General features: G+C 37.9%; 2 protein-coding genes across 2 annotated transcripts in view; one reads left to right on the top strand and one right to left on the bottom strand.

Moving 5' to 3' along the window:
- Window positions 1-18,030, top strand: part of CDC20B (cell division cycle 20B) — a 39,957-nt gene that overhangs the window by 11,165 nt on the left and 10,762 nt on the right. The window contains exons 3-7 of the mRNA XM_063456400.1: window positions 8,545-8,764; window positions 12,780-12,910; window positions 14,604-14,700; window positions 16,180-16,302; window positions 16,749-16,945. Of these exons, the coding sequence (XP_063312470.1) occupies window positions 8,545-8,764; window positions 12,780-12,910; window positions 14,604-14,700; window positions 16,180-16,302; window positions 16,749-16,945 (768 nt within the window). The remainder of the gene's footprint in view (window positions 1-8,544; window positions 8,765-12,779; window positions 12,911-14,603; window positions 14,701-16,179; window positions 16,303-16,748; window positions 16,946-18,030) is intronic.
- On the bottom strand, window positions 256-4,571 carry GPX8 (glutathione peroxidase 8 (putative)). Its single transcript, XM_063456896.1, has 3 exons — window positions 4,181-4,571; window positions 3,264-3,525; window positions 256-825 (listed from the first exon to the last, which is right to left on the bottom strand). Exons 1-3 carry the CDS (start codon window positions 4,382-4,384, stop codon window positions 662-664), a joined length of 630 nt encoding a protein of 209 aa, XP_063312966.1. The 5' UTR covers window positions 4,385-4,571; the 3' UTR covers window positions 256-661.

The following is an 18,030-nucleotide window of genomic DNA, read 5'->3' as shown; positions in this document are numbered from 1 at the left end:
TGATGGTATTTTTTGCCATGGTTGCAGTGTCAAAATGAGAATCAGCTGTTCATAATGTAGAACTTTGATAACTGACCTAAGCCATCAGCTACTCCACACACAGTGGGTGGTTGAGTTAAAAAGGAACCTTAGCTAACTTTCAGAAGGTAGGGCCATAAGACAAAATAGTTCCATCATTAGCAAACGAATACCTATTAAACAACATACATTAAAACATTTTTTTTTTTTTTTTAATCATGACACCATTTAGCCGGGTTTGGTAAAGAATCTGAGAATTGTTTTATGCTATAATTGAAATATAAAAGAACCTTCTTTAATGTCATTCTCTCTTGCCAGAGTTACTGTGCAATATCCTCTGTAGACGGCAACTTTCCAAACGCTCGTCATTGAAAATTCCTTTTGGATTTGTAAACTTGTTTATGTAATATATTATATTAGTGGTACCCTTATTATTTTTTTATTTTTTTGTAATTTGGTCTATTTGCTCACTCAGGTCTCTTTTCACAGGTTTGCTCTAATTTCAACAAAATACAAAAGACAGGTATTTGAATGAGTTGGGCAAGATTTTTTTTTTTAGAAAAAAGTAAAAAATAGAATCTTTTTTTTTTTTTTAACTAATTTGCACCCCTGCCCATAACAGTTCTGTTCACATGACGTCACTTCAAAGGTCTTCTCTCTTCTTCATGATAATTTCTCGGACTATAGCTGCTACTTCTTGCCTGATGCCTTCAATTGGTTCCTCGGGTCTCCAATATTTAACTACTTGGCCTTTTGTATTAACAAGGTATTTCCAAAAATTCCACCTGGGTTCTTTTTTTGCTGATTCTGAAAACAAATATAAATATGTATTTAATAAAGTGCACAATAAAGTGAATAGATAGCGCTTATTATATGTAAATAAGTCAAAATATTATAATGAAAAATAGCAGCAACCCTAAAAGTGTCAAGACTGCAAAAGAACACTCCCACTAAAGCCTAAATTGATAATAAGCACTGTGCCTTTAAAATGCACTCTTCCCACAAGGTGTGTTGTGCAAATGATTAATATGTACACACAATAGAAATTGCACGTACAACACTTGAAAATAAAATCCACTTCATATGAGAAATGATAGAAACAGACATTGTACAAAACCTTTTTAGCAACAATAAAATATGGAAGCTTTAGCTCTGAGCTTATATGTTTGGTCCATTACATTTTCCGCTTATCCATGATTTATATTGGTTAATGCTATGAGCTGTTGTAATAAAAGTTTGTTCAACTTGAAGGAATGCCATAGCGTCAGGAATACAAACATGCATTCCTGAAACTAGAGATCTAAATAGCCATTTAGGTTGCCGGCCTCCCCTTGTCCGCTGTTAAATTAAGTGATTTTAGTCACCTTTTTCCATCGCCGCGTGCGTCTCCTCGAGACTATAGTGTCCTTCGACTGCGCATAGTGTAGTATAGTCCATTTATATACCTCATTAACACACTCTGGAAGCAGCTTTGGAGTACTTTTTAGTGAGGCTTCAATGTATAGAGCAGAACTTTATCTGCTCGATGTTTGTGAGTGATCGTTTTCCCTTCTTATCCATATTTTATTGTGGATAAAAGGTTTTATACTATGTCTGTTTTTTCTTTCTTTTCTCATACATGTGCTGAAGTTGTAAATGCAATTTCTATTGTGTGTACAAATTAATAATTTGCACAACACACCTCTTGGTGAAAACTGTAATATTGCATTGGGTGCCGCTAATATGTAGTCAACAAAGATATTAAATATATATAAACAAAATAAACGAGGTGTGCTGCGCCTTTAAAATACATGTTAAAGGCACAGTGCACCTTATTTATTTTGGTTATATATGTTTAAGATCTTTGTTGACTACATATTAGTGACTACTGATGCAATATTACAGCTTTTAGTAGATTGTAACATAAAAAGTAGATTTATCATTTTGTAATAACTCGATAGGAAGTATTGTCTTGCAGCTGAATTAGCAAGCCGACTGACTAATTTGTAGGCTGCTTATTATTTCAATGTGGACACAGGGATCTATTCACTAGGCTAGAATTGTGGTGGGAAGATAGACGTCTGACTACTAGTCTCAAATAGCAAACAGAAAAATTCTAACTAATCTGGCAGTCTGAAGTTTGCAAGTTGGTTTGCTGCTTCGTTTACATTTTTTGTTCAATGAGTAAGCAACATAATACACTGATGGAAAGCTTATAAACATTGGAGGCATTCAATGCCCATAAATGTTATAAACCCAAGAATCACCCCACACTTGGTAAAAAGAAGAAAAACTACCACAACAAGAGGACATAGTCTCAAATTAGAGGGGCAAAGGTTTAAAAATAATATCAGGAAGTATTACTTTACTGAGAGGGTAGTGGATGCATGGAATAGCCTTCCAGCTGAAGTGGTAGAGGTGAACACAGTGAAGGAGTTTAAGCATGCGTGGGATATGCATAAGGCTATCCTAACTATAAGCTAAGGCCAGGGACTAATAAAAGTATTTAGAAAATTGGGCAGACTAGATGGGCCGAATGGTTCTATTCTGCCGTCACATTCTATGTTTCTAAGTGAAATGACAGCCGCCTTATAAATTGACAGAGTCTTCCCTTGTTGTTAATTTTTAACTTAAACCACTTCTGCAGCCAATTTACAGCCTTTCAGAATAGGAGCTTGTGTAGCATTGGGGATTCATTGTATTTGTAAGCAGTGTATCCAGGGGCAAAGTATGGCAATAGTACCTTAGCACAGGGAGAAATGCCCTGCTTTGGCCTTGTGCAGTTTAAACTATTTTAATGAGATAACACACTTTTTGGGGAGGAATTGCTTTTGGTGTTCCCAGAAGTAAAAAAAAAAATTAAAAAAAAAATTGAGAATGTTGGCACCTAACTCACTTCTACACTTCTATCTTGAACATTGTGAATCATGTCTGTAATGCCTGCACTATAAAAAAAATATACATTTGTGACACATTAGATACAACTTTTTTTTTTTCTAATACTTGTTGTACAATTTAAAATAAATAAATTCTGTGGGTAAAGTCACATTGTGCCTCAACAATTTAGTCCAACCAAAAATTTAGTGAAGTGCTGGAACATTTATCTAGGGTAGGGAGGCTGAAGGGGCCTAACCACTCCCCCTCCCCCCCAAACAAAACAAAACAAAACTAAACTAAACAGTTTAAAAAACCACTGATCTAGACTTGACATACAAGTAGTGATATGGAGTATTTTCTGGTGTAGAGCAGTGTAGTAAGTCACTTACCCACAAGGAATTTAAACGCAGGTTCTGCCTCGGTACCTAGAATTTTAATTTTGCTAAAAATCGGGAAAGTTACTCCATAGTTCCCTTTGGCGAACATTTCTATTTCCTGGTTCTCTTCTGGTTCTGACTCTCCAAACTGATTGCATGGGAAAGCTAGGACACTGAAGTGGAATGGTCCAAACTCTCTGTGCAGTTCCTGCAGCTCTTTGTAGTTTGCATCTGTGTACTTGCAGGAGCTAGCCACGTTTACAACCAGAGATGCCTGCAGGGACAAGAGTGGAAACAGATTTAAATGCAAAAAAACCCCCCACTGTATTCCTTTTCTCCTCTCATTTAAAACAACATATTTTATCTGTATTCTCCTTCTGTTGTTTTTTACACCGTAAATCCACCAAGGCCCAAATTATGTTGAAATAAGACACTCTCTGGCAATCAAGGAGTTAAAGATGACATTGCCATATAAGACTTAGGGTGTCTTCCTCAGTGGTGTTTGTAGGAATACATGCCATGCTGGCACTCAAAGGGTTAATTACAAACAAAGTTTCGAAACATCTCTTAAATAACTACTCACGGGTTAAAACCCAGAATGTTCGAGTTGTGTATAGAACTCCAAACAACGATTATAGAGGTCTTGGCAGCAATGACGGATTACCAACGCAATTATAACTTGAGGAATAATAAATCAAATACATTACAAATTATACGGCAATTGGCAACCATATAAAGTAGATATTAGTTCATATATTAGAAACATGTACTATAAACACACACGGATTCATTTACATCACTGTGTGAAACACATGATTAACACATCTGGACCACAGAGCTTGCAATCGAAATGTAACGAATTCTAACATTACTTACAAGCCAGGTTAAAAAAGATACAGCAGTGACATGCAGACACTAGAATAACTTACCTTGCCTCTGTATTTACTCAAAGGAACTGTCCTCCCCCTGGAATCTTTAATTTCAAAAGAATAAAAATCTTTTGTCTTTGGCTTCACAAACTTTAACTGAAGAAGACATAGAATTGCTGTACAGAAAACCATAGAGAAGAATACAATGAATACTTTTGCTTTTGGGGAAGAGCACTTTAAGGGGTATGGTGGGAGAGTCTCCATTTTGGATATTTTGCTGGGAGGTTTTTGCAAGTCCCAGGAATGTTAGTTGGGAGGAGCAGAGAGGCTGTAACTCTAAACCATCTGAGTCAGCCCAAGGGCTGAAGGAGGAACAGAATGACAATTGTGTCTGTTTCTGAAGAGGAGGGTCCAGTATCATCGTCTTTTGTTTGTTAAGCACCAACATATTCTGCAGCGCTGCACTATTTATTTATTATAAAATATCTTACCAGGAAAGACACACTGAGATTTCTCTCGTTTTCAAGTATGTCCTGAGTGCAGTGTTGTGCAACTGACAAATACACTACACATCACATTTACACATGAGATTACAACACAGTTTGCACACCTTGATTTGTCTTCCCTTCAGGATTGTTTGCAGCAATATTAAAGTTGTCATGACAGTTGACATTCCATTATTCTCCAAGAACCTACAATGGTTAATCGCCAAGTGTAAATTGTTGGAACTTTTAAACCAAATGCAAACTGAATTTCAAAATTTAGGCAACAATAACTGAAATTAAAAATTCAGCGTCAGCTATGTTTTTAGTTTAACTATTTTGCTCTATATATTCAAATCCACTTTTAAATCACCTTAAATTCCCAACAATTCACACCCTTGGTGAATAAGCCCTGTGAGAAACCAAATTGCAAAATGTAGGCAAAATAGCTAAGACATGTTTTCAAATCGCCACTTATGAATACATTTAGAATTTTGAGTTGCTATTTGTTACAATTAGATTTTTAATGGTTAAACCTTCGGCACTGCAGATGTTTTGCACTACACCTCCCCTGATGCTTGGCGTAAGAGCATTATGGGAGATGTAGTCCACAACATCTGGAGTGCCGAAGGATGCCTATCCCTGCAAGGGGTTTATAAACTGCTATAGTCTTCTTTAAGAGCCTTTTTTATTTCTTGATAATAACACAAGCAATGTTATTATTTTAAAGGGTTACTCAGACCACCATGACCATTGCTGCGTTTAGAAGTAGTTATGGAGGAAGGAATCTGCTTGTGCAGCATTTCTGCTTTAAACGCAACACATTTAGAGATTCTGATATTCTTGAGAGAAGTGAGACTTACCTGACAGAGCACTCTGATTGGCTGTCTTACAAGCCAACCAAGCAGAACGTTCTTTCTGATATTGCACAGCGTGGGAATTGTTCTTCTGATAAGGACTTTCTCGACTATGCGAGCTCAGTCTGCTCTGAGATGGATTGATTTATTGTATTGTATTTTTTTTATTTTGCATCAGTTATTATGGATTTTAATTTGTCCTTTTTTAGGGGCTGAATAAAAGTAGATTTAGGAGAAAGAAATATAATTTTTGTGGCAATTATAAAACAAATACTTTAAATCAATCTGGATACATTGTTACATGATGTTTGGTAACACTATCCTCCTCCAACCGATTTAAACTACCCTACTGAATGCAGCAACATACTGCTTGTTGCACTCTGTGAGCTTTTAGATTAAATGGAGACAAAATTACCTCTAAATGGTTTTACAATCACTTTTTGTTTATTAGGCTGTCTACTTCATAGTTTTGTAGTTGCTAATTTTGCATGTTGGCACTATTTAGTAGTATGTTGCGTCTCTTTTTTGTCTGTTCATTTGTGTATGGTACTGAGTGTATGGGTAAATATTACCTTTTTATTTGATTTTTTTTGATCTAGTAAAAGTTAAGTTTTAGGCTATTAGTATCCTGTTTAGATTGAGGTATAATCTACTTCCACTAGGCTACCTTTTGGCACAATAACACTCTAAATCCTCCTATACTTTCTCTTTTTTCCTTTTAAATTAAAATATAGTGGATACCCCTCACCTAGGAGGATTTATCTATATCTACTCACTCCTCTTTTTGTCTTTTCCTTCTGGTATAACAGCTGTTTGGTATTTGTACTAGCCGTGTCCACTAGAGGGCACAATATCATTGTTATTATTGAGCCAAACTCAAGCTCTAAACATTATTAACCTCTTAAGGACGATGGGCATACTATGCCGTCCTTGAAAGGGTGGCCCTAAACGCCGGAGGGTGGCATAGTACACCCAGCCTTCCTCCCACCGTCACGGTCCCCTGGACTTACCTGGATTGGCGATAAATATATATGTACATATATATTTAACTATTAATTTTAAAAAAAATATTTGATCTTATTAATTATAATTTGAGGGACCTGCCTGACAATCCAGGCAGACAGTCCATAGAATTTAATTGGCTAGCCCTATATTTAAACCTGTAACTTTCCAAAACACCATAAAACCTTTACATGGATGGTATTGTTATACTCGGGAGACTTCTACTGGCTACTACAAAAGACTGGAATATCCCATTTCGAATACCCTTGGTTGTCTCCTTTTAAAAATGGTGTGCCCTGTGTGCCATGATGAGGTTAATTTACATTACTGGGCTACCATATGGTCTCAAAAGGCAACATAGACCCAGCAAACCAGTCTGGAAAACTGAATTAGAGTCCTATATTGACCCTGTAACTTTCTAAAACCTCTACATGGGGGGTATTGTTATACTTGGGAGACCAGTAAAAGTGTAGTTTTTGTGTAAAAGAACTGCAAAAAACAAATATGAACGCTTACTTTGGCAAGCGTTTGTGACTAAATGGCTACTACAAAAGACTGGACATACCCCATTTTTAATACCCTGGGTTGTCTACTTTTTCAAATGGTATGTCATGGTGGGGCTAATTTTCATTTTTGGACTGCCATACCCTTTCAAAGCCAACATAGCCAATCTAGCAAATAGCAATTTACAAAAACAGAAATTGGCAAATCTTATGTTTGACCCTGCAACTTTCCAAATCACTAGAAAACCTGTTCTTGAGAGGTATCATTGTACTTGTGAGACATTACTCTACACAAATATGTTTTAGAGCAGTACAATGTATTATACTATTAATATTGTCAGTGAAATGGCAGTTTATTTGTGAAAAATGCAAAAAAACTAACATAAATGCTAATTTTGGCCAGGGATTGTGACTAAGTGGCTACTAAAAAAGACTGTACATACCCCATTTTGAATACCGTGGGTTGTCTACTTTTACAAATGGTATACCATGATGGGGTTAATTTTCATTGCTGGGCTGCTATAAGATCTCAAAGGTAACATAGGCTCAGCAAACAAATCTGGAAAATTTCAATGTGCAAACATGGAAAAGGGGAAACCCCTACACAAAACCCATAAAACCTGTACATTGGGGGCACTGTTGTACTCGTGAGACATTTCTGAATACAAATATGTGTACAAAACAGAGCCAAAGAGAGTTAATATACACTAACTTTACATGTAAAATTTGTAAAATTAGCAGAATAGTTCAGACCACTTCAGATAATTGAAGAAAAGTTCAGTGTTTTGAAGTGGTCATGGTGGAAGGACCCTATATGATCAGTGTTTCAAATCATCATCATTACATATGCAATGTCGCTGCTGGAGGTGTAACTCCGCCTCTGGCAGCGTTATTAGCCTGCCCAGAACAAAATATGCAGTCTGGCTAATGTCAGTTCTGTGCATATTCTTAGTACAGACTTCCATTAATTGGCTGAGATGCTTAGCTGGCTCGGCCAATGAATGAATGTCAGGATTGGAATCTGGCTTTGGCAGCTCAGCAGAAATCAGATGCTGCTCAACTGACATTGAGGTACACTTAGCTACTTCAGGGACACAAGGTAAGAGGCAAACCGTTAGTATATTTTTTCAATGATTTTAATAATTTTTGGCAAAGCATTTTTAATTAAATTCATGACCCAGCTTTATATTGGCCCTGGCTTTATTTTTTCACGTTCGAGTAAGTATTAACACTCAAGTTTGTACTTAGACTCACATGAGTTTATTAGAGCTGAAATCAGGGAGAGAGTTAGGGATTTGTGCTGTTTATCTAAAAAATATCCCCGCTTGTTATTATTATTATTAATTTTAATATTATTAATATGACTAATAATATAGCTCCAGCAGGCATTTTAATGAAAACAGCTCAGGTAATAACTCAATGTTTAATGACTCACATGTTACATATTTACTTTAGCACAAAGTACCCCCTTCGTGATACAATACAGTACAGATAGACTCTGATCAATGTTGATATATATTTGTTGCTATCCACTTTATCTCAAAATCATATTTAAAATGTGAATCATCAACTTCCTATAGACTCCAGACATTGGAAGAATCACATATTCCAGATTCAAAAAAAGCATCATGAGAAGGCGTGCAAGACAAGATGAAGTTTCTAGTAGTCCTATCTCCACTAGACAGCGCCATAATCATGAACCAAATTTGGAAAGTACACTTCTTGACCAATCAATCCATCTCTCTACTTCATCTTTTGGTGATCAGTGGCGAACTCCAGAGAAGAAGATTCTACTCCCATGTACGTATTTAGAGGCACATTTAGAGGATGGCAACACACAAATGAACAAATGTTTAATCTGACAAGTTACAGTACACACAGAGAATAAAATAATATTTTAGCAATCCAGAGAAGCACGTATCAGGCAGCGGTGACATTAAAAATGTTTTTTTAGAAAACCTTCCATGGGTGGAATTATATTAATTAAACAGTGTGCAGCCAGTGATTGCTCACAGTAACTTCAAACTTCCCATAGGGATGTGGTGTACAAATAATAGGGAAGGGCAACTGCTTTTCACCTGTGCTCTTATCTGTGGGCATTGGGTGGGAGCTTTGAATAAAATAATGGGGTATTAATAGATATGCAGCCCCCACCCACTGACATTAACCCCTTAAGGACCAAACTTCTGAAATAAAATGGAATCATGACATGCCAGACATGTCATGTGTCCTTAAGGGGTTAAACATGAAGGGGAAACCTAGTGTCCCCTTTAAACGCACCCTTAGGTGACAGGTGGGGCTTATTCATCTCATATTGATGGTTGGGGGCTACTTAATAATCATTGAAATGGTGAAAATGCTACTGTCTACCCATGTACTTTGGGTGGGCGGTTATGATAATAGAGGGTGGATATGCATTGTCCACGTTATCAGGTTAGGGCCAATCTCACACTTCCGGTGGATAGAGGTCCCGAAGCCCATGGCCACCACCTCAATAAAACTTTGCCTTAGCTATCCCTCGCACCCTAATAATAGTGAGGGGGCAATAAATCTAATATATGTAAGGAAAAAAAAGTTTTACTTACCTTCCAAGTCTTCTTTCTTTTGAAGTTTTTTTTTTTTGCTCAGCACCATAAAAAAAAATACATTACATCGCAATGATACTACTGAAAATAGAAAAAAAAAGACTGAATCACAAAAATTCTGAGAAAACCCCCCACAACGCAATAACAATAGATCCAAGTGAGCAGTGAGAGGGCTCTGTGCAGTATCAAGGCAGCAAGTTACACTTTGAAATCTCAGTAGAAGGAGCTGATTAGTTGGCTTGTATGTTAATAGTACTTCAAATTATCGTTCATCTGCAAAAATCAACGGATCGATAAATTGTGAATGTGCATAGTGCTGGATGCATTCGGTTCCGTTTCATTTTAAAATGGTTACTTTGTACATATTCAAATCCTATTCTTTCTATAGGGTTTGGATGTGAAAAACACTGATCTTAAACCATATGATGAAGACCATCGACTAAATGGTACCCTTTTCCATCATTGAACCCAGAAAGAGAAAAAAAAAACAGAAACATTCAGGGTTATTGACTAAATACCAAATGGTAAAAATTTGTTGAAAGTGTCCAAATTGCTACCGGAATGGCAAATCTCATATTTACTAAACATATGTCCGGTCGGAATTTGGACATTTTCACCACATTTTAACTCACATATAATCACACACATTCTCACACACATACATTCACAAACACACACATACACGTTCTTATAGACACACACATCCACAGACTTACACACACACACACACACACACACACACAAACACACACACACACACACACACACACACACACCTAATTCAATTTTATTAGTCAGTGAATGGACTTCCACAGAAAGTCTGTTCTGGGGAAGAAAAGGAGGACTTGCAGTAGCTGCAGTTTGTCCCTACACATAAAGTGACCTATTCATTATTAATCAGGTCTGAAAATATATAAAACCCTATTGGTATATTTTTTTTCTTTGCCCAACAGTCTATGGATACCTTGTTTATCATTGCAAATTAGCATAATGGATGTTTCTAGATACAGATACTGTATGCCAACCTTCCACAGTGCCTTCAAATTCTAAATATTAAGGGTCAAATGTCTCGGGTCAGTTGCCTCCTTCTCCAATAAACTATGTATCCCCATGTGACTGGCATGTAGCCAGCGCTGAATTTACCGCAAGGCTGACAAGGCACGTGCTTTGGGGGTCACTTTCCAGGGGTGCAGCAAAAAACGCCTGCCCCAAACGCCCCGGCAACTAACAGATGCCTTATTAACCTTGCATCGAGGGCCCCCCTTAGGCGGGCAGCTGTGCATATTGTGGATGGGCAGCAAAGGAGCCCTACCTCTGTGCTCTAATTGCTCTGCTCCATTGTGCTGCGGTGATACCGAGAGCCAAAATATGATGGCAATCCGGCACCGGCATCACTAAACGTCGAGCTAGGGAACAGAGCAAAAAGATTAGAGCAACCCCACACTAGACTCCAGGGACAGGATCCACACTGGACCCCAGGGAAGGAATCCACTCCAGCTCTCCCAAAGGTAGGCAGGGTGGGTGGACTTAAATTAAAATAAAAAAAAGTAAAAGTATGAGAAAATGTGTGTGAGTTTGTCAGTATCCATGTGTGCATGTCTGTCAGTGAATGTGTGTCTGTCTGTAAATGTGTGTGTTTCTGTCAGTAAATGTGCATGTCTGTCTGTCAATGTATCTGTGAGTGAATGTGTGTGTGTGTCTGTCAGTGAGTGTGTGTGTGTATGTCTGTGAGGGAATGTGTGTGTGTTTGTCAAAGTGAGTCAAATCAGTAAATTTGTGTAACTGTCAGTGAATATGTGTGTGTCTGTCAGTGGTGTGAGTAGGTCAGTGTATGTGTATCTTAGAGTGTGTGCATGTCAGTGTATGTGTCATGATCTGCTCTGCTCTGTTCTGATGTCTGGACTTGGCTTCTGGTATCCAGTACTCTTTTTGCTATTCTTGCTTAGTTTTCTTGGTTTTTGGTTTTCTAGTCTATGTCTGGTTTTCTTTATGCTGGGATTTCTGGGTTAATTCCTATAGTTCGTCCCTGGATTTCCCAGTCTCCAGGTTTCCTTTAAATGTTTGTTTTATTTGCCACACCCTTATGTTTCCAGCTTTCATTATGAGTTCCTGCAGGCAGTGGCTCAAAGCTTCTGTCCTTTCTTGCAGGTAAGTGCTATATATGTGTTCTTAATCTGTGGTTGTTTTAGCATACATTAGGCAGTGTAGGACCTGCCAGATATGGGGTACATTGGCGTTGTTGGCAGGCTTATGCAATGTATGATCATATAGTGTGACTAAACCCCCATGATTTCCATATGTAGTACTTGGTTATTTCTCCTCTTGTTTTGCCTATGTTATCTTGTCTTGTTTTAGTTTGTATCAACTGTCCATGTATAGTCCTGTCTAGTTATGCCCATGTCATGTTCATGTTTTCCTCATGTCTTGTGTATATGTTATGGGTTTAGCTTACTATCCTTCTCTGGTTCTGGGTTCTATTAGTTTTGTCTTGTTTTCATGTTTGGTGCCTATCTCTAGTCTTGCCTTGTTTCTAGTACTGGATACAATCCTGCTGCAGAGCCTCCCTATTAAGCTCCTGGGAGGTCTGCTTAATTTCCAAACTCCTAGTTCCTGTTATCCGCACAAGCTGAATCAGGGTCTTGGTATGTGGCTGCACAAACGCTGGTGCTCAACACCAGGGGGCGTGCGGTTACCCTGCACCAGACCCTGCTAATCCACCTCCACGCTGAAGACTCCCACTTAACATCAGGCATATTGGGTCCCGGTCCATGCGCCGCCACCTGGACACTGTGTCTGGGTCTCGGGCACCGGACCGCCACCATGACAGTATGTATATCTGAGAGTGTGTGCCTTTCAGTGAGTGGGTGTGTCAGTGTGTGTCTGTCAGTTTAAGTGTGTGTTGGTTAAACAGTGTGTGCCAATGACTGTGTGTCTGTCAGTGAGTGTGTCAGTGAGGGTGTGTCTGTTGGTCTTAAATGGGAAGAAGTTTGACTTTGGCAATAGGGAGTGGGGCAAATTTAGATTAGGGATGCCCGAGTTTAGTCATGCCTGGGGCAGGACAAAATCAAAATACACCACTGCATGTAGTTACAGAAAAGTTATAGTTACACATGTACCCTCTCGGTGTCCATACACAACATATAATACAATTTTTTCACATCTACTGATACAGTTGGAATTGTTCCCTATGCATTCCAAGTTCATAATTATAATTTTTGTCTACATTTCAGATTTGCTAGAAGTCTCTAATTTGGGTAGTCCTGATCATAAATCAGCTAGAATAGAAGACTCAACTACAAGGAATCTCAAACAGAAACCTATAAGGAAGTTACAGAACAAGATGAAATTTCTCCTCCACCAGGTATGTCTTACAGCTAATGAAAATTAAAGATATATTTTCCATTGCTAAAAGCTAATCTGCACATGGATCCCATACTTCCTCTGCTAAGGCAGATGGCACCTCTACCTAACTGTGGAGGACTGTGAGAATACAAAATACGTACCGGTATTTCTTGTGCAGAGGTAAATTGCCAGGAATTTGATATCTGATTCCAGTGCAGTCATAATGGTACAAACAACAATAGGTTTGCCTACTTGGCACCTGAGTCAGGAATTAATGAGAGAGCATTTCTGAGGGGCTACATATCAAAAGGGAGTGGACTGGTGGCCAAGACCTTTTACCCTTATAACTGGTAAATTGCATCCATTATGAGTTTAGGAATCTCTTACGCATTTTAAAATAAATTCAAAAAGAGTCAAAAATAAATAACAATATTCTTGACAAATCAATGTTATATTTACCTGAACAAGCTATAGAGAACTTACCTATAATTTCATGTTAATGATATAACTATTTTTCAGTTCAAACCTTGGCATTGCATTCCAATTTAAACCCTTAAGGACAAAAGCATTGTACAAGTTCTGAACAAAATAAAACCAACAATTTGAGGGGACTGTGTAAATAAAAAGTTTCAACATAAAATCAAGTAATGACTTACCTATTTCTGCTTTTATATACAGCAAATAGGAATTGAAAATTGCAATCTGGCTTAAACAGATAAGGATGTGTACATTGATCAGTCAAGTGTACTCCCCCATATACTTGCTGTAAGTTGCGCCGCCACAGTTGGGGGATTTGCCCCCTCCCCCAGCCGACCAGCCAGTCTTCGGCTCTGTAGGCCTTATGCCCGGACGGTACAGTTGCTTGCCAGTGCGGTGCTCAGCAGAACTGTAAATGGGTTCTTTGGTGGAAGAGTCGACTGCTATACGTGCTGGACCACTTGTGGGTATGTTTTAGACGCTGAGAATAGCTAAAAAAGACTCTGTATTGCAGGAGTTTTTAGCAGACACATCCGGCCATCTTAGGAGTCAGGCCCCGCCACCCTAAGGTTTAATTTTAACAACACAGTGTAAATAAATTTTGATAAAACACAGGAGGCTGCTGTAGGCTTTTGCGGACAGTTAAGGAGAATGAATTAAGAAATTATAAATAAAACCGTGTGCAAAAAGGGAAGCTAAAAAAGGGTGAGTCACAGCAAGAGAGTTATCTAGAATTGTATAAATAATTTGATATAACTCCTAAATGGCGAGAGACTACATGGACATGCTAAAAACTAATCTGAAGTTGTTTTGGTGTTTCGATTGTCCCTTTAACCAAAAGAAAAATAACCAAGTGTCTCAGCAATCACAGATAAATATATAAATATAAAAATAGCCAAAAAATCATCAAATTGGAATTGTTTGGCAGTGATAGTATTAAATACGTAAAAAAAAAAAAATTGTTAATACATTTTCAGACTTTCAAACATTTTTGTCTCTGCAAATGAGTCCAGCAAAAATAGAGATAAAATGTTTGCAATTTTCACTTATTATTCTTAGGGCAGATGGATGATTGTAGTATTTGTACCTTGAGCATCTGGGATTTAAATCTGACCAAGAAACATGTAAGATACCAAGAAAACTACTTAGAATTCACATTGTTGTGCCTTCATTTAACTAGTATATTACTATATGGTTTGCAAATGATGTTACCTGGATCCTAACTCTTATTTCAGAAAAATCTAGGAGTTCTGGAAGAATGCAAGCCTGTCTCCTATAACCGTCAGGACACCAGTATACAGATTTGTGCCCAGGACACTTGTACTTGGAGAGGTAAAAATACATATATATTATTTTTTTTAGAAAGGAGGGTTTAAAAAAAAAAAAAAAAGTACTTCAATGTATCTTTTTATTTCTACTTTATGCATGTTAATACATCTTTAATTTAAATGTAATGAATTTCCGCATTTCCATCCATGCAGCGCCTACCAGTGTGGGAGCTGCTTAAATTGAAGTAAAAAGTGTAAATGTGCATAACAAATAAAAACAATAGGTGCATGTGGCTATGCCGGAGAACCAAGTGTCGGCGATAAAACCCACCACCGGCCACCATGAATGTTTGGATCGCCCATTAGTGGGTGGTAGGACCCACTGATTTAGATGATGGATGTGTTGGTGGACTGTAAATGTTTTAATAAAAGTGACAGGTGGATTTACCATGAAGGATTGCTAAAATCAAGGTATTCCAGGGGAGATGTATGCAATTGTGTAGTCAATTTAAAGGAACCTCAAAGAAAATAAAGTGAAATAGTTTATCTATCAAAGTGCAATGCACCAAAACTGTTTCATAACCTGGAGTAACACAACAGGGAGTAACACCTAAAGCATGTTAAACAGAGGACTGGAATCCAGGAGTGGATCCATTAAAAATGCTTAACTTTTAAAATGATACCTAAAATATACACTTATAAAATCCTTATGCTTACGCAGCCTAATTTTAAAAGCCCCTGCCCCCACAATAACATAAAATAAAATAAGAAACACATAATGAATTGAAAAGCAAACAGTACCACCACTCCCCTACCCCCACAAAATAAAGGAAATACCTTTACATTAAGTTCTCTGTACTAACTAGTCCAAAAGTATACAGAATGAATTGAATAGTGTAATGTGATAGAATAGCCAGAAGATGGCAATGTAGCTCCTTACCAGAGAGACACAGTCAGCAATTGGTCCAGGGAATGAAAACTGTGTGCAAAACAGGTTCAAATTTCATAAAGAAATATTTATTGACGTTATTATTATTATTATTATTTATATATCGCCATCAGATTCCATAGCGCTGTACAATGGGACATAAATTTGATATCAACTTTGACTTCTGAGAAAAATCCTTAGACACAAGATACTCAGTATTTATTTATTTCACGCACTACGGTCATCTGGACATAGTGCGTTTTGAATTTAAAGTCTTTAACACTGTCCCTGAGTATGCTTCACAATGACAATCAGCGATAAATTGTAAATAAAGCTGGTATCAATGTAAGACTAGATTAATTTACACATTGGCAGTTTTATGTATTTTTGTCAAATAACTTGGCATCATTACAGCCAGGAGGGAAATGAGCAATGATCTCTCATACCGAGAAGCACAAACAGTGAGACTACATAATTTTATGGATGCTAGACAGGTGATAGAATAGAAACTTGTTTTCTATCTGAAGAATGGTTTGATCCTTACATATCATAGTATGGTTTTATGACAGTGCTGTCTACACAAGCATACAGTAGTCTAACTTTGTATTTATTTAGGATGTCATCAAGCCACGAAGAAAACATTTTCTCAACAAGAAGTTGTTATAGATTCTGTTCGTCATCATGATTGCTTGCAACCAGAAACCAAACTGCATATATCCGGCCTCAACAATGATTACTGTAAGTAATATATTTTTAAATGGGATGCACAGGAAGGTTTGTGATTCATGAGCCCAAGAGACTAAGCAAAAAGCAATGCAATTCGACATGCGAATGCCTATAGTGAGTCTTCGGGAGTTTACTAATAGTGCCAATACATTTTCATGCGATTGATAGCGTTCAGGCATTTGGCGGTTCTGGAGTTATTTCGGGAGTTTTTTGAGTAAATTTAGAGAAATAGAAAATTTTTCAATGCCATGTTGTGAGATCAATGTGCGAAATTTGAAACAAATGGTTTTACTTCGTTCACTTCAGGCTATCCGGTATTTAGTGAGGGATTAGGGACAATTGACTAGTGTCCAATAGATCATTATAAATTTTAAAAAAACAAACACAAAATAGTGAAGAATGGTTAGAGTAACCCTTTAATTTGTAAATAAGTTACATCTCCATTCTTTTGTTCATAGATCTGAATGTATTAGATTGGAATGTTGACAACCTTGTTGCTATTGGGTTGAGATCAACTGCACATATCTGGAGTGGTGAAAGCAACACAGTAACACAAACACTGAATTTACATACTCCCTCAACATATATTTCATCAATATCATGGATACCGGCTGGGTCCACTCTGGCTATCGGTACAAGCAATGGAGAAGTACAGGTAATTTGTAAATCACGTTATGTTGTTAATGAGGTTTTTGGTGGATAATTTTAAAGCTTTCCTTAAGCAAGGAGAGGGCTGGCAACTTTTGACCAGGGGGCCTAGAACAAATGGATGGCCTTCTCTTTTTTTTGTGCACAAAAATTAAGGATCTCAAAGCGACGGGTCTTACTCACAGCAATTCATATAGCTTTGAGAAATGAAGGCTGCTGTAATTTTAAGATATGCCCAGGGCAGGACTGGGAAAAACATTCGGCCCGGGCCTTTTTTATTCAAAGCGGCCCACTGAAAAGAGGGCGGGACCAGATAGGGTGTGTTTTGTCATCCCCAATGACAAGCACGCCCCATCACAAAGTTCAATGCTCTTCCAGGGCAGACAATGCACCAAGCTCTGCTGATGAGCTCTAGCACGAGAAAAAGGCCTGTATTTGTTCTGCACAGCGCAAGAAAATTTAATAACATGCTTGCACTGTGTTTGCTTGAAACTTGTCTCTGGTGTCTCCATAAAAAAAGAGTACTGTGCATGAGTTTGGAGCCTGCTTATGGGATTGCGTGTGTAGAGTGAGCTGATTGTGGTGTGGTTTTGTTTTAATAGGTTGGTTTCAGTCATGTTGTGTTTGTGGTGTAATGTAATGTATGTGTCTGTGTGCTGTAGAGAGTGTGTGTATAGAGGGCACAGAGTCTATAGGGGATGTAGCGAGGGTGTGCATACGGGCTGTAGTATGTGTGTATAAGTGATGTAGTGTGTGTAGGGGTTATAGAGAGTGTGTGTTTAGGGAATGTAGTATGTATTTGCTTACAAGGAATCTAGTGTGTGCATAGGGGATCCATAGTGTGTATGTCAGAAATGTAGTGTGTGTGTAGGTGGTGCATTGTGTCTGTAGGGGATCTAGTGTGTGTTTGAAGGACCCAGAGTGTGTATAGGAGATCTAGTGAGTGTGTGTGTGTGTAGAGGATTCAGAGTGTATATAGGGATCTAGTGTGTGTGATGCTATTGTGTGTATGTGTGAGGTGTGTAGTGTGTTTGTGAGGAGTATAGTGTGTGTGTGAGGGGTGCTGTGTGTGAGAATGCTGTGTGGGTGCAG

This window comes from Pelobates fuscus, chromosome 5 (assembly GCF_036172605.1).
Source record: "Pelobates fuscus isolate aPelFus1 chromosome 5, aPelFus1.pri, whole genome shotgun sequence".
NCBI lineage: Eukaryota > Metazoa > Chordata > Amphibia > Anura > Pelobatidae > Pelobates > Pelobates fuscus.
Note: the sequence above shows the minus strand (reverse complement) of the source record. Positions and strands in the feature narration are given on the sequence as shown.

Bases quoted from the DNA above. Each gene is read 5' to 3' on its own strand.
- GPX8 (XM_063456896.1), bottom strand. From the start codon at position 4,384: ATGGAGACTCTCCCACCATACCCCTTAAAGTGCTCTTCCCCAAAAGCA. The intron at 3,526-4,180 runs GTAAGTTATTCT...TTGTCCCTGCAG, and splicing joins TGAGTAAATACAGAGGCAAG to GCATCTCTGGTTGTAAACGT. The intron at 826-3,263 runs GTAAGTGACTTA...ATTTGTTTTCAG, and splicing joins TGCGTTTAAATTCCTTGTGG to AATCAGCAAAAAAAGAACCC.